At 39.7% G+C, this 13,550-nt stretch overlaps 1 protein-coding gene across 6 annotated transcripts in view; it reads right to left on the bottom strand.

The window, feature by feature from the left end:
* atp8b1 (ATPase phospholipid transporting 8B1) overlaps positions 1 to 13,550 on the bottom strand; it is a 183,098-nt gene that overhangs the window by 23,469 nt on the left and 146,079 nt on the right. For all 6 annotated transcript variants that reach the window (XM_078552053.1, XM_078552016.1, XM_078552046.1 and 3 more), the window contains 4 exons: positions 12,820 to 12,932; positions 9,944 to 10,108; positions 8,561 to 8,672; positions 6,611 to 6,686 (listed from right to left, as the gene is read on the bottom strand). In XM_078552053.1, coding sequence (XP_078408179.1) covers positions 6,611 to 6,686; positions 8,561 to 8,672; positions 9,944 to 10,108; positions 12,820 to 12,932 — 466 coding nt within the window. The remainder of the gene's footprint in view (positions 1 to 6,610; positions 6,687 to 8,560; positions 8,673 to 9,943; positions 10,109 to 12,819; positions 12,933 to 13,550) is intronic.

Genomic DNA, 13,550 nt, shown 5'->3' with positions numbered 1-13,550 from the left:
GAAAAATTGTCGAAGGGCACTAAAAGTTTCGACCTGGTGTGGCTGGAAGAAGAGAATCTGCTGGAGAACTGGGAGTGACTGTGGGACAGTTCCTGTAATAATACATATCTTCCTGAAGTGCGGCACACAGTGAAAGGGTTTCGTAAGACGTTTCGGTTGCGTTAGTTAGCTAATGCAAAACTTAGCTTTTTCGTTAGTTTGATGTATTAATTGTCTGTCAATTAACATTCAATCTATATTGATTTTAGTTTGTTTGTTACAGTAAAAGTCTTAAAAAATGAAATCTTGTCCCTCCATTCTTTCCATTGGTTGCTGGTAAATTCATCCCTTTTCAGAAGAGATAACAAATTGGGGGTTCTTGGGCAATCAAACCCAGAGGCTGTAAAGTGGGTTCACTGGAATTTTCCAGAGTTTAAACAAACATGATTTCACATAAATTTTTGCTGTATTCAGTGAAAAGTCAACATGACCACTTTTAATGCTCAGGCATTTTGCTAGGAGAAAATGTGTCTGTTAATGCCTCAGAACAGTTAATAAAGGTTAATTTGAAGGCTGCGGCAGAGGAATTATGGGTCAACTTGAAATCCTGTGTTAAAAAAGCAGAGTTTGTTGAGTGCTCAGCACTTGAACCTCGAAGAGGAAAAGGGTGATCCCGATAGCACTCAAGTTGAGTTAGCTATACTTCAATAACAAATGAAACAGCTTGAATTCGAGAAAGAGAAAAGAAACAACTTGAATTAGAATTCCAAAGAGCAAGAGAAAGGGAGAAGTTAGAAAGAGAAAGGGAAAAAGAAAAAAAAACATTGATTTTAAAGAGAAATGAGAAAATTTGAACTAGACATTGAAAGGCTTAGGTTACGCGAACCTGGGGTGGTGGAGTTATCCTCAAGTTTTAACTCCTTGCCAAATCCAAACCAGGGGTGTTTGTTTAATGCTTAAATTCAGTGAGGAAGGAGTTGAAATGTATTTGGTGTCATTTGAGAGAATTGCCACAAAAGCGCAGTGGCCAAAAGTAAATTGGGCTATTTTAATGCAAAGTGTATTTGCAGGGAAAGCTTTGGAGGTGTATTCATCTCTTTCAGATGAACGGTCTGGTGACTATGATACAGCAAAAACTGTTGCTCTCGACACTTGGGTTAGTGCCAGAGGCTTACAGACAGAAATTTAGAGAAGAAACATTTCTAGTTAGACTTCTGTGGAATTTGCTCGAGAAAAGGGGGTGGTGTTTGATCGGTGGTATCATTCGATAAAGGTCGAACAAGACTTTGAAAACCTTAGAGAGATGATTCTGATGGTGCTCCGAAAGGAATGGGGTCTCACCTGGAAGTCCCTAATATTTCTAAGATAAGGGTGGCTGTAGTAATGGCAGACGACTGACAAGCTGTCTCACAAGCATATTAGTGACAGACCATTGTTTGGAAGCTCGAGAGAAATGGGAGAGAAAAGAAATCTGATTATAGTGGGGAAATTGGCCCAAGGGAAGAAACAGTCATGCCTCAGGAGTAGTCAGAGAGAATCTGGAAGATAAATTTGATTCAAGAGGATTGAAATGTTATCCTATTCGTAAAAAAGGTTGAATGTTAGAAATTAAAAAGTAAGACTGTAGCATTTCCAAGATGGCACACTGCTCCTCCAGAAAATACTGTCCAAGTGAATAAAACTTCTAACAAGCCAACTAAAGTGGATCAGGATGCAGGAAATAATGGAAGTTTTCTGTTTAAATGTGAAGTGTTCTCATTCTTGTCTGGTGAAACAAGATTTATCCATTCTCTTATATGGAGTTAACTTAAAATGTGGCTTAATTACTAGTCCTGTAATTGTGGGTGTTGTTTTAATTTGCCTGTCGGCAGTATAGATTGCTTATTAGGAAACAATTTGACTGGGGGTAAGGTATTGTCTTCTCAAGTGGTTTCAGGAAAGCCCATTGAGGCTGTTGAAACTGAAGTTGTAATGGAAAAGATGAGTGACTCGGGGAAAAAGAAATCAATAATTTTCTGTTATTTTAAATAACAGAATAATTTTAAAAGAACACTGGAACATCAGGCTATAAAGAAAGAGTTAGTGGCAGTTGGAAACAAGTTAAAGCCATTTGAATTAAAAATGCAGGAAACGCATGAGTAAGGTGTGACAATGCAGAAAGAAACAGTACTCAAAGTTCATGACAAAACAAAGGAAAGGTTCTGCTGAAGGGTCATGAGGACTCGAAACGTCAACTCCTTTCTTCTCCACCGATGCTGCCAGACCTGCTGAGTTTTTCCAGGTAATTCTGTTTTTGTAAAGGAAAGGAATGCTTTGAAGGAGAGTGGGAAAAGCCAAATCCAGTGCTGACATGATAGACCTGTGAGGAAGGACACATGTTCTTGATAGAAAATTGAAACTTCAAAATGATGAAGCAATTGCTTTTGCTAGTGAGCAATTAGACTAAGCACAAAAACAGTGGAAGGGTGTAAAGCAAAAAAAATTAAGAAAACAAAAAGGAGTATCAAGTTTTCTTAGCTGAACATCAAAACAACCTTAAAAGTTTTTAAAGCAGCTAAAGAGGACTTCACTTGACAGATATTGAACTGTTTGCACAAAAGGAGGTAGTATTATCCTGCATCTCCTGAAAAGGAAAACCGAAAGGTTAGATCATGAACTTCAGTGTAAAGGTGATCTTGAATTTAAACAGGTAGAAGTGAATTCAATTCTTATGAACGACAAATTGGATATCTGGTTGATTGAAACTTTTTTCCAAGGCTTGGACATTAAAAAACAAGCAGACACAGAAGAAAATGGAGGTCAAGAGTAAAAAACCAATTAGAGTGGTTCAGAGTCTGTTTTAGAAAGTGAACACAATCCAGTACAGATTTTAAAAAAGCAACAAGAATGCAAAACCTATGTATAATCTTTTAATCAAAGAGAGGGAAAAGCCATACAGACTACTCAAAATGAAAATGCAGATCTTTTGTGGTGATTGACAGAAAATGAATCAACCAGTAGTAAAATAAACTTGCATTGACAAGTTCGGACCCTTAGGACTTTAAATCTTAACTGTTACATGTGATTGGCTGTTATGGGTTAAGTCTTATGATGTTGGCAAGATGGAATGTTTAATGATGAAATGTGACAAGAGGGAAAATGTACTGTGTACAATAAGTTAAGTTGTTAAAGTGCTTAAATTGTTGACATTTTTTGCATTTTATTAGTGTCCTGGGGGAAAAAAATTACTACAGTAATGTTTTTCCATTTTTTGGTGGGGGTTGGGGTGGGGTGGTGGTGGTGGGGGCAGGGTGCAGGTGTCATTCTGTGGCGAAGAACTCATCTCATGACTTGCCAAAGCTTGTCCATCATCTACAAGACACAAGTCAGGGGTCAGATGGGATACTCTCCACTTGCCTGGATGTGTGCAGCTCCAATAACACCAAATAAGCTAAACACTATCCAGGATAAAGTAGCACACTTGATTGGTATCTCATCCACAACATTAAACATGCACACCCTTCACCACTGTGTGCCAGTAGCAGCAGTGTTCATCATCTACAAGATGCACTGCAGCAACTCATGAAGGGTCCTTCACCAACACCTTCCATCTAAAAGAACTAGGGCAGTAGACACATGGGAACACCACCATCTGCAAATTCCCCTTCAACTCACATACCATCTTGACTTGGAATTATATTGTTGCTTCTTCATTGTTGCTGGGTCAAAATGTTGGAGCTCCCTCTCTAAAGGACATAGCTGCTAGGCTGGGTCTGCGGCAGGTGGCGAGGGAACCAACAAGAGGGAAAAACATACTTGAACTCATTCTCAACAACCTGCCTGCCGCAGATACATCCCTCCATGACAGTATCGGTAGCAGTGATCGCTGCACAGTCGTTGTGGGGACGAAGTCCTGCCTCCACATTGAGGATACCCTCCATTGTGTTGTGTGGCACTACAACCATGATAAATGGGATAGATTTTGAACAGATCTAGCAACTCAAAACTGGGCATCAATGAAGTACTTTGGGCCATCACCAGCAGCAGAAATGTACTCGAACACAATCTGTAAACTCATGGCCCAGAATATCCCCCACTCTACCATGATCATCAAGCCAGGGGGTTAACCCTGGTTCAACGAAGAGTGAAAGAGGGCATGCCATGAGCAGCACCAGGCATATTTATTGAGGTGTCAACCTGGTGACGCTATAACAAAGGACTACTTGTGTGCCAAACAGCATAAGCAGCAAGAGATAGACAGAGCTTAGTGATCCTACAACCAATGGATCAGATTTAAGCTCTGCAGTTCTGCCACATTCAGTCATGAATGATGTTGGACAATTAAACAATTCACTGGAGGAAGAGGCTCCACAAATATACCCATCCTCAATGATGGAGGGGCCCAGCACATCAGTGCAAAAGATAAGGCTGAAGCATTTGCAACAATCTTCAGCCTGAAGAGCCAAGCGGATGAGCCATCTTGGCCTCCTCCAGAGGTCCCCAGCCTCAAAGATGCCAGTCTTCAGCCAATTCGATTCATTCCACATGACATCAAGAAATGGCTGAAGGCACTTGATACTGCAAAGGCTATGGGCCCTGACAATATTCCGGCAATAGTACTGAGGACTTGTGCTCCAGAACTTGCCATGCCCTTAGCCAAGCTGTTCCAGTACAGCTACAACACTGGCATCTGCCCGGCTATGTGGAAAATTGCTCAGGTATGTCCTGTACATAAAAAGCGGGACAAGTCCAACCTGGCCAATTGCTGTCTCATCAGCCTACTCTCGATCACCAGTGAAGTAATGGAAGGTGTCATCAACAGTGCTATCAAGCAGCACTTGCTTAGAAATATCCTGCTCATTGATGCCCAATTTGGGTTCTGCCAGGGCCACATAGCTCCTGACCTCATTACAACCCTGGTTCAAACATGAGTCTGAACTCCTGAGGTGAGGTGAGAGTGACTGCCATGACATCAAATCTGCATTTGACCGAGTGTGGCATCAAGGAGTGCTAGCAAAAATTGAGTCACTGGGAATCAGGGGAAAAAATCTCCACTGGTTGGAGTCATACCTAGCATAAAGGAAGGTGGTTGTGGTTGTTGGAGGTCAGTCATCTCAGCTCCAGAACATCACTGCAGGAGTTCCTCAGGGTAGTGTCCTCGGCCCAACCATTTTCAGCTGCTTCGTCAATGACCTTCCTTCCATCATAGGGTCAGAAGTGGGGATGTTCGCTGATGATTGCTCAATGGTCAACACCATTTGCGATTCGTCAGATACTGAAGCAGTCCATGTCCAAATGCAGCAAGATCTGGAAAATATCCAGGCTTGGGCTGACAAGTGGCAAGTAACATTCATGCCAGACAAATGCCAGGCAATGACCATCTCCAACAAAAGAGAATCTAACCATTGTCCATGGACGTTCAATGGGATTACCATCAATGAATCCCCCACAATCAATATCCTGGGGATTACCATTGACCAGAAACTGAACTGGACTAGTACGGTGGCTACAAGAGCAGGTCAGAAGCTAGGGATCCTGTGACGAGTAACTCACCTCCTGACTCCCCAAAGCCTGTCCACCACCTACAAGACACAAGTTAGGAGTGTGATGGAATACTCCCCACTTGCCTGGATGAGTGCAGCTCCCAAAACACTCAAGAAGCTTGACACCATTCAGGACAAAGCAGCCTGCTTGACTGGCACCCCATCCAGAACTATTCACTCCCTCCACCACTGAAGCACAGGAGTAGCAGTGTTTACCATCTACAAGATGCACCGCAGGAATTCACCAAGGCTCCTTAGACAGCACCTTCCAAACCCATGACCACTAGCATCTAGAAGGACAATAGCAGCAGATAGATGGGTATACCGATACCTGGAAGCCCCCTCCAAGTCAGTGACCATCCTGACTTGGAAATATATCACCGTTCCTTCACTGTTGCTGGGTCAAAATCCTGGAACTATCTTCCTAACAGCACTGCAGGTGTACCTACACCACATGGACTGCAGCAGTTCAAGAAGGCAGCTCACCATCACCTTTTCATGTGCAACTAGGGGTGGGCAATAAATGCTGGCCCAGCCAGCAAAGCTGACAAGCCGTGAATGAATGAAAAATAGAAAAATTCAGATTCTCTTGGCTTCAATGTAACAAGGTATAGAAATAATATTTTCCGTATCTTTAATATATAAAAACTAAGGTGCCAGCGCTTAGGCCACTCATAAGAAAGTTACAGGTTAATGCCCCATTCCAATCAATTGAACAAGTAATCTAGGTTGAGAACTCCGTGCGGCACTGAAGGAGTGCAGCATTAATGCCTCCTCCCCTGTGCCCCCAAAAAGAGAGACATAAATCAAGGCTCCTTCAACTTTCGAGGGTGAATGCAAAAATCTGATGGACTGATTATAAGAATATTATGACTAATATTTATTCCTTAAGCAACACTTTCTTTACAAAAAAAAAAATGATAGTCATTTATCTTATTACGTTTAGTGGAACCTTGCGTGCAAATTGGTTTCTGCGTTTTCGACATTATAACTGTGTTTACACTTCAAATGTACTTTATTGGCTGTAAAACGCTTTGGGGATCCTGAGGTAGTTGAAGATGCACTAGAGCTGCAAGTTCATTGTGTAATAAAGAATTAAAAATACTCACTTGATTTGCTCTCCATCATAAATAGTCATTTCATTAGTTAGTAAATTGCAGGAAAACCCAATGTTTTCAGCAGTTTCTAGTTGAAGAGAAAACACCTTTTATTAGATCAAAAATGTATATAAACATGAACATTAGAAGAAATTTTTTTTAATGATGCTCATCAAGGAGAAGAATGACAACTTATGCAACATGGAACAATTCCTATATTTGCTGTCTGTTGTCGCTTGCAAACAATGCAGATTCAAAATTAATGCAGATCAGAGGAGAGCAACCATTCCCAGTAAAAGCAGAAAATGTTGGAAAAACTCAGCAGAGTTAATGCTTCACGTTGTGAAGCTCTAAAGAAGAGTCATACGGACTCGAAACGTTAACTCGGTTTCTGTCTCCACAGATGCTGTCAGACCTTCTGAGTTTTTCCAGCATTTTCTGCTTTTATTTCAGATTTCCAGCATCCACAGTATTTTGCTTCATACCGTTCCCCAATCCTGCCCTCAAAAAGTACATTTTAAAAATCCCAATCATGAAGAATCATTACAGGCCATCAGATCACTGCAAAGGTTATTACTTTATCTGCCTTTGGACCCTTTGCCAGCCAGACTAAAACTGTCCAAACATTTTTCATTAAGAGCCCAAAGAAAGCCAACAGACAAAAACAAGTTTTTGGTGCTTTCAGTCAATGTTGAATTTAGCCCAAAGTCCAGAGGTTGAAAGGAATGTTCATCCCATTATACAATTCCCAGAAATAGGCAAGAAGTTCATGATTTGATTAACCAAATATCATAATTCATAAACCTTTAAAACATTAGCACAAATTAGGAAGACCATTCACTTACTTTTGTTCACCGATCCATATCAACACTAAAACCGGCCCATTATAGTTTCTAATAATTGCAGCTCCTAATTGGTTCTTAGACTATTACAACACAGCATTACATGTTTGCCATAGTTTAGGCCTCTCATATAATAAATCAGAAGCTTCTTCTGAAAGGCCATTTTTGGTTCACAATGAAAAATCTCATCTGGCAAGAATTCAGGATGTAAATTGCTGAATCTTGGTAATGTGATACCAGCAATTGTCCTAGATTTAGTAATAATGCTGGCTCCTAGCTAGTCGGGCATAAACAAACCACTTTGCATGCCTGTTATCCTCGGGTACAAATCATCACTCCATCGTTTTACTTGGGAACTGATTAAAAACTTCGCTGCACCAATCATAATGAAGATTACTTCTCATTCTCAAACATTTGTTTAAGTAAAATTTATGAAAAGATTTTTGGTCTCAGGGAATCAAGGGACCTGGGGAGAGGGCAGCAAAGTGGAGTTGAACCCAAGATTGGCCATGATCGTATTGAATGGCAGAGCAGGCTCAATAGGTCATATGGTCTACTCCTTCCCTTTTTTCTTGTGTTTTTGTGTTTTCAACTGGCTTGTAGAAATCCCTCAATTTTTTGGTAGAAGAACATATTTTAGAACATTACCTGTTCTCAAATTGACTATTTCAACTAACTACTGTTAGCATCAAGGACTCCCATGTTACATCTGACGTAAAGTAAAACTTTCTTTACTCAACTTTGACTAGATGCCTCAGCCCACCTCATAAGAACATCTATTCAGCATAGTGATTAATTTCCATTACCAGCAATCCTGTGACCTCACTGAACGGGAATTGCCAGCCTGGTGTTAATTATTGCCAAGATACTATGGAACTGGGACGAAACTGGCCAAAAAAAAAATCAAACCTTTCAAGTCAGCAGAGGGAGAATATTTGTATTCACTCAATCTTGGCGAATTTGAACCCAGGTCCCAAAGGTTAAACTTTACATCTAAGTCACTTCATCACCAAATCCCCTCCACACTCTTAAATTTTAAGAACTGATCTTGAGGGTTCCAATGAATGGTTGTTGAAATCGCAGTTATCTATATAAAAATGTATTTTTAATGATTAGTTACCTTTTTTGTCCCCTGTTAGAACCCAGATTTTAATATCTCCTCTTTTAAGGGTTTCAATTGTCTCTGAAACACCATCCTGCAGTTTATCCTCTATAGCAGTTGCTCCTAGAAGCTGGAATAGATTGCAAGTATGAATGTCATATTGGAAAAGTAGTAAGCAAAAAAAGATAAAGACCCTTAAATTGTACAACCAGGTACCAGCATACAAGTGCTTCAGATATAGTATGACATAGTTAACAGTCCATTTGACTGAAATGGTCTGCACCTGTCTTCAATCTCCATGAGGTCCCTCCCATGCTACTTTATCACACTCTATGAGCATACACTTCTATTCCTTTCTCTCTCATGTACCTATGCTAGTTGCTTCAAGTACAACTTCCACACGAGGTGTCAGCTGTGGCTCAGTTCATAGCACCCTCGCCTTTGAATCAGAAGGTTGTGGGTTCATGTCCCACCGGAAACCAAGAACTGTGATTGTACTCGAAAAAGATACAATCTGTGACTGTTGATAACTCGAAAGAGTTACAACTTCCACACTCTATCCACACTCTGGGTTAAGAAGTTTCTCCTAAATTTCTTATTGGATTTATTAGTGACCATCTCATGATTGATGTACTTAAAAAAATTCTAAGCACTTCCCTTTCAATTGATGTGTTCATCCACAAGAAACAAGGGGGATAACAAGTGGCTTGCAAGCGAGTAAACACACAACGAAAGGAGGAAATTGAAATTCATAGGGTGAAAAAAGGAAGCTGTTTAACCCTCCACCCCTCATTTCCTGAATGAAGAAACTCAAACAGAGATAAAAGTGCTGACAGCACACCACTGCCACTGAGATCTACTGACTGATGATATGAATGAGGAATGAACCCACAATCTACTGACCTCATTCTTTCGAGTCAGGGAGAGTATGTTCTACACAAAGCTACATTTTTGAACCTGAGCAGCAGGATGCCATCTACTTTTCTCATCGGCAGTGCCTTATTTACATCATTCTTATGGCCAATATGATCAAAAAAAACCAAAGCTAAAATATTTGCTCCAACCCCATAACAGCTATAAGTAAACATTTGTAAAGTTTGACCAAAACAATATGGAAGTGCAAAAATTCCTTATCACACTTAAGATTATAGGTTAATTCCACAAAATATTCTCTGTAGCCTATTTCAACTTAAAAAATTTTAAGTACTGAATACTTCAAGAGCACGAGAATAAAGTTTAAAAAAGAAAGACTTGATGCAGCAAAGCTGACCTCCTATAGAACTATGAAACATATCAAGCCAGACAGAATAATCAGTTTGAATGACAGGACAATCAAAGCTTTACAGACCAAAGGCTGTTGAATAGATAAAAGGATGATATTTAAAAAAAAACTGTATATACCAACAAATTCTTTTCAATTTCTTCACTGACAGCACTAACTGCTTCCTCACGATTGCTTGTGGCAATGTTGGCTGCTTTATATTTTTTATTCCACTCTGCAAACTCTGCTTCATTAATGTCCTTGTATGACAGACACAAAGTTCTGAGCGTTTCATCTGCAAATTCCTGTGAAATACAAATAGGTCTTCATTTTCTGTCCATACTATTTTACTTTAAACTCCAGTGCTCCTTTCTTCAAGTGGAACAAAAGGGCAAGAAAATTCATGAACTTCCACAGAATTGTTTCGATATGAGCAGATAGGAGACAGGCTGTCTGTTTCCAAGGATGCTTTGGTCTCAAGATTGAGTGTCTGCTTTAACCCAGTACTAGCTCACCTGTCTGGGTCCAGAGCATGCTTTCACTACCCAAAGTCTAGGCATACAAAAGCATAACTCAAGGGATGTAACAATGTAAAAGGTTCTGCTAAATCAATTGGATATCATTATACATGCGTTATCTGGAAGGCAAACTGATGAACACTTTAGTTAAGGCAAGACCACCTAAATCCTGAAGCTGCTTCATCTTGGTGTATGTACATTGTAGCAAATCTCACTGTAATGAAAGTTACGTATCTCTTAACAAATAATAAAACTATGCACACTGGCCTTTTTAAGTGGGCTGAGAAATATTGATCTTTCTTGAACAGTCATTTTCTCTATAACCTGACCAGCTATCCATATTCTTCTTCCTAATCCTCACAGCAAGTGGATGGCTCAACCGCCAACAGAATAGAATGGCAGTTAACAAAAAATAGCTGGAGTGGAGATAGCAGAAAAAACTTGTCATAATCTTCCAATCTTCCCTAGATATGGGGGGGGAATGCCAGAGAATTGGTGAGTGGCAAATGCAATAACCTTATTCAAGAAAGAGTCTGAGGTAATTCTTAGTAACTACAGCCTGGTCAGGTTTAACATCACTGGTGGGCAAGGTTTTGGAAACAATAATCAGGGGAAACAAAAAAAAAAAAATCAACAGACACTTGGAAACATTTGAATTAATTATAGCGAGCCAGCACAGATTTGGAAAAGGCAGATCGTGCTTGGCTAATCTAATTGATTTTTTGTGTTGAAGCAACAGAGAAGGTTGATGAAGAATATGCAACGGATGTTGTCAAACGCTTTCATAAAATCCATAAAGACAAAGTATCACAGAAGAGGCTAGTTAACAACATTGAGGATCATGGAACAGGAAGGTCAGTTTCAGCTTGGATAAAATATTAACTTAAGAACAGAAAACAGTGAATTGTGGTAAATGATTGTTTTTCAGACTGCAGGATGGTAGACAGTATGTTCCCAAATTGTCAGTTCTGGGCCCACTGCTTTTTTTTTTGATTCAGTACAAATGGCTTGGATATTGGAATACATTGTAAAATTTCAAAATTTGCCAGTGATACCAAACTTGAGTGTGGATGATATTACTTGACTGCAACAGGACACATATAGACTAGCAGAATGGGTAGACAAGTGGCAGATGGAATTTAATACAGGAAGTGTGAGATGATGCATTTCGACAGAAGAGGTAAGGGAGAGGGAATATAGATTTAATGGCACAGTTGTAAAGAGTGTGCAGGATCAGAGGGACCTGGGGGTTCATGTGCATATACCTTTAAAGTTTGCCACCTGGCATGTTGAGAGAGAATAATTAGCAAAGCATATGGGACCTTGGGCTTCCTAAATAGAGGCATTGAGTACAAGAGCAGGGAAGTTATGCTGAACCTTTTTAAAAATTCTGGTAAGGCTCCAATTGGAGTATTGCATCCAGTTCTGGTCACCCAACTTTAGGAAGGATGCAAAGGTCCTTGCAAAGGTGCACAGATTATTTACCAGAATGGTTCCAGGATTTGAGCTGCAATATTAGATTAGAGAAGCTGGGGCAAAAAAGATCGAGGTGAGATTTTATAGAGATGTACCAAATTATGACAAGTGTAGATATAGTAGACAAAGAAAAATTGCTTCTTTTAGCTCCTGATGGCACAAGGACAAGGGGACTCATATATAAGGTTTTGCACAAGAAATAGTCGGGTGGGGTGGGGGGGGGTGTATAGATGAGAAATTATGAGAAATTACTTATCTTTTTAAACGCATCACGTGGTAATAATCATTTGCCACCTGCAAGGGTGGTGTAAATGAAAACAATGATTTTGAAAGGAAATTGGACGATCACTTGAAGGAAATAAACTTGCAGAGCTATAAGTATAAAGCGGGGAGGAATGGGACTGATCAGATTGCTATGTAGACGGACCGTATTGGCTCAATGGGCCACATGGCCTCTTGCACCCTACTGACGCTGAGCTCCTTTGTCTCGGGAGGAATCAGTCGGCAGAGCTGCTAATTCATGTTCCCATGCCAGTGGAGGGATCACAATGTCTGAACAGCACCATTCAAGCGTGACTTTAGTTCTGTCTAAATTCAAGTCAGAATGCCTACTCTATGCATTTGAAAGGGGGTGCTGAATCCTCTATGGTCCCATCTTATCAGCGACAGGTTCAATGACTGTTCATTAACCCTTTGGGTGAAGTAATAAACAGACTAATCACCTTTTTGTCTCGACAGCTCCAGCGTGCAACCGCAAGACTGATTTTAAAACCATTGTGAAATTACAAACCAAAAATATGCTGCAAAATACACTATATCCAGACCCCTTCCATTGAAAAAAATCAAAAAGCCCAAAACAATGAAAAACAATCACTATCATTTCAAAAATTATGAGACAGCCTTGGAACTTCAAGCTAATAACAGTTCATCAGGCAGAAAAAAATCAGGGCTGTATTAATGATCAATAGAATAGAAATACATACAACAAAAAGAACAGGAACAGTGGCAAGTATCTCCCTCACCTTTAAAGCTTCTTCAGTAGACTCGTGATTTGTACTATTGGGATCTAGTCTCTCATATATCACTGTATCAGCACCTTTACAATAGAGTTTGATTTTACCCTCTGGTGTTCTCACTGAAAACACAAGAAAATAATGGTAACAGTTTGTAACTCTTTTATAAGCAAAACCACAATTTGACCAAGCATTTAAGTTACAATGCTGTTATACAACCAATTGAACATAATTGACCAACTTCTCAATATGAAAAGGTATACCTATGGCTTACTTGTGCTTCCTATCTGAAAGAGGTATTACATATCCCATTTTTGCTTTTCTCTCCATCTATAAGTATTGAAAAACTTGTGTAGAACTCACTTCTTGCAGATGTCACATTTACTTCTTGTAATACTTTCCCCAATCATACTTTGTTAACACACTTCACTATATAAAAAAACATGCACATCCCCCAAACTGCAATGAGCAAAAAAGCAGTTCTGCCAGTAGAATATTAAAATACCTGCATATAGTATGCATTTACTACAAGTATCATATTTACATTTATCATATCACATTTCAGATGTCACAGTTTAGAATACCTAACTGATTGGGAACATTACTACAGCAGATCTACTAGTATAATTTAAAAAGTTGAGAGAAAAACAGTCCATCACTCTTGAAATCCTTCTGTTTCACAGAAGAAAATATGGCTTCTTATTGGAAGATTTCCTCAGTACACTAAATGCTGCAAAAAA

Source organism: Cetorhinus maximus, chromosome 1, assembly GCF_964194155.1.
Source record: "Cetorhinus maximus chromosome 1, sCetMax3.hap1.1, whole genome shotgun sequence".
Classification (NCBI taxonomy): Eukaryota; Metazoa; Chordata; class Chondrichthyes; order Lamniformes; family Cetorhinidae; genus Cetorhinus; species Cetorhinus maximus.
The sequence above is the reverse complement of the archived record's forward strand: the minus strand, read 5'-3'. Positions and strand labels throughout refer to the sequence as shown.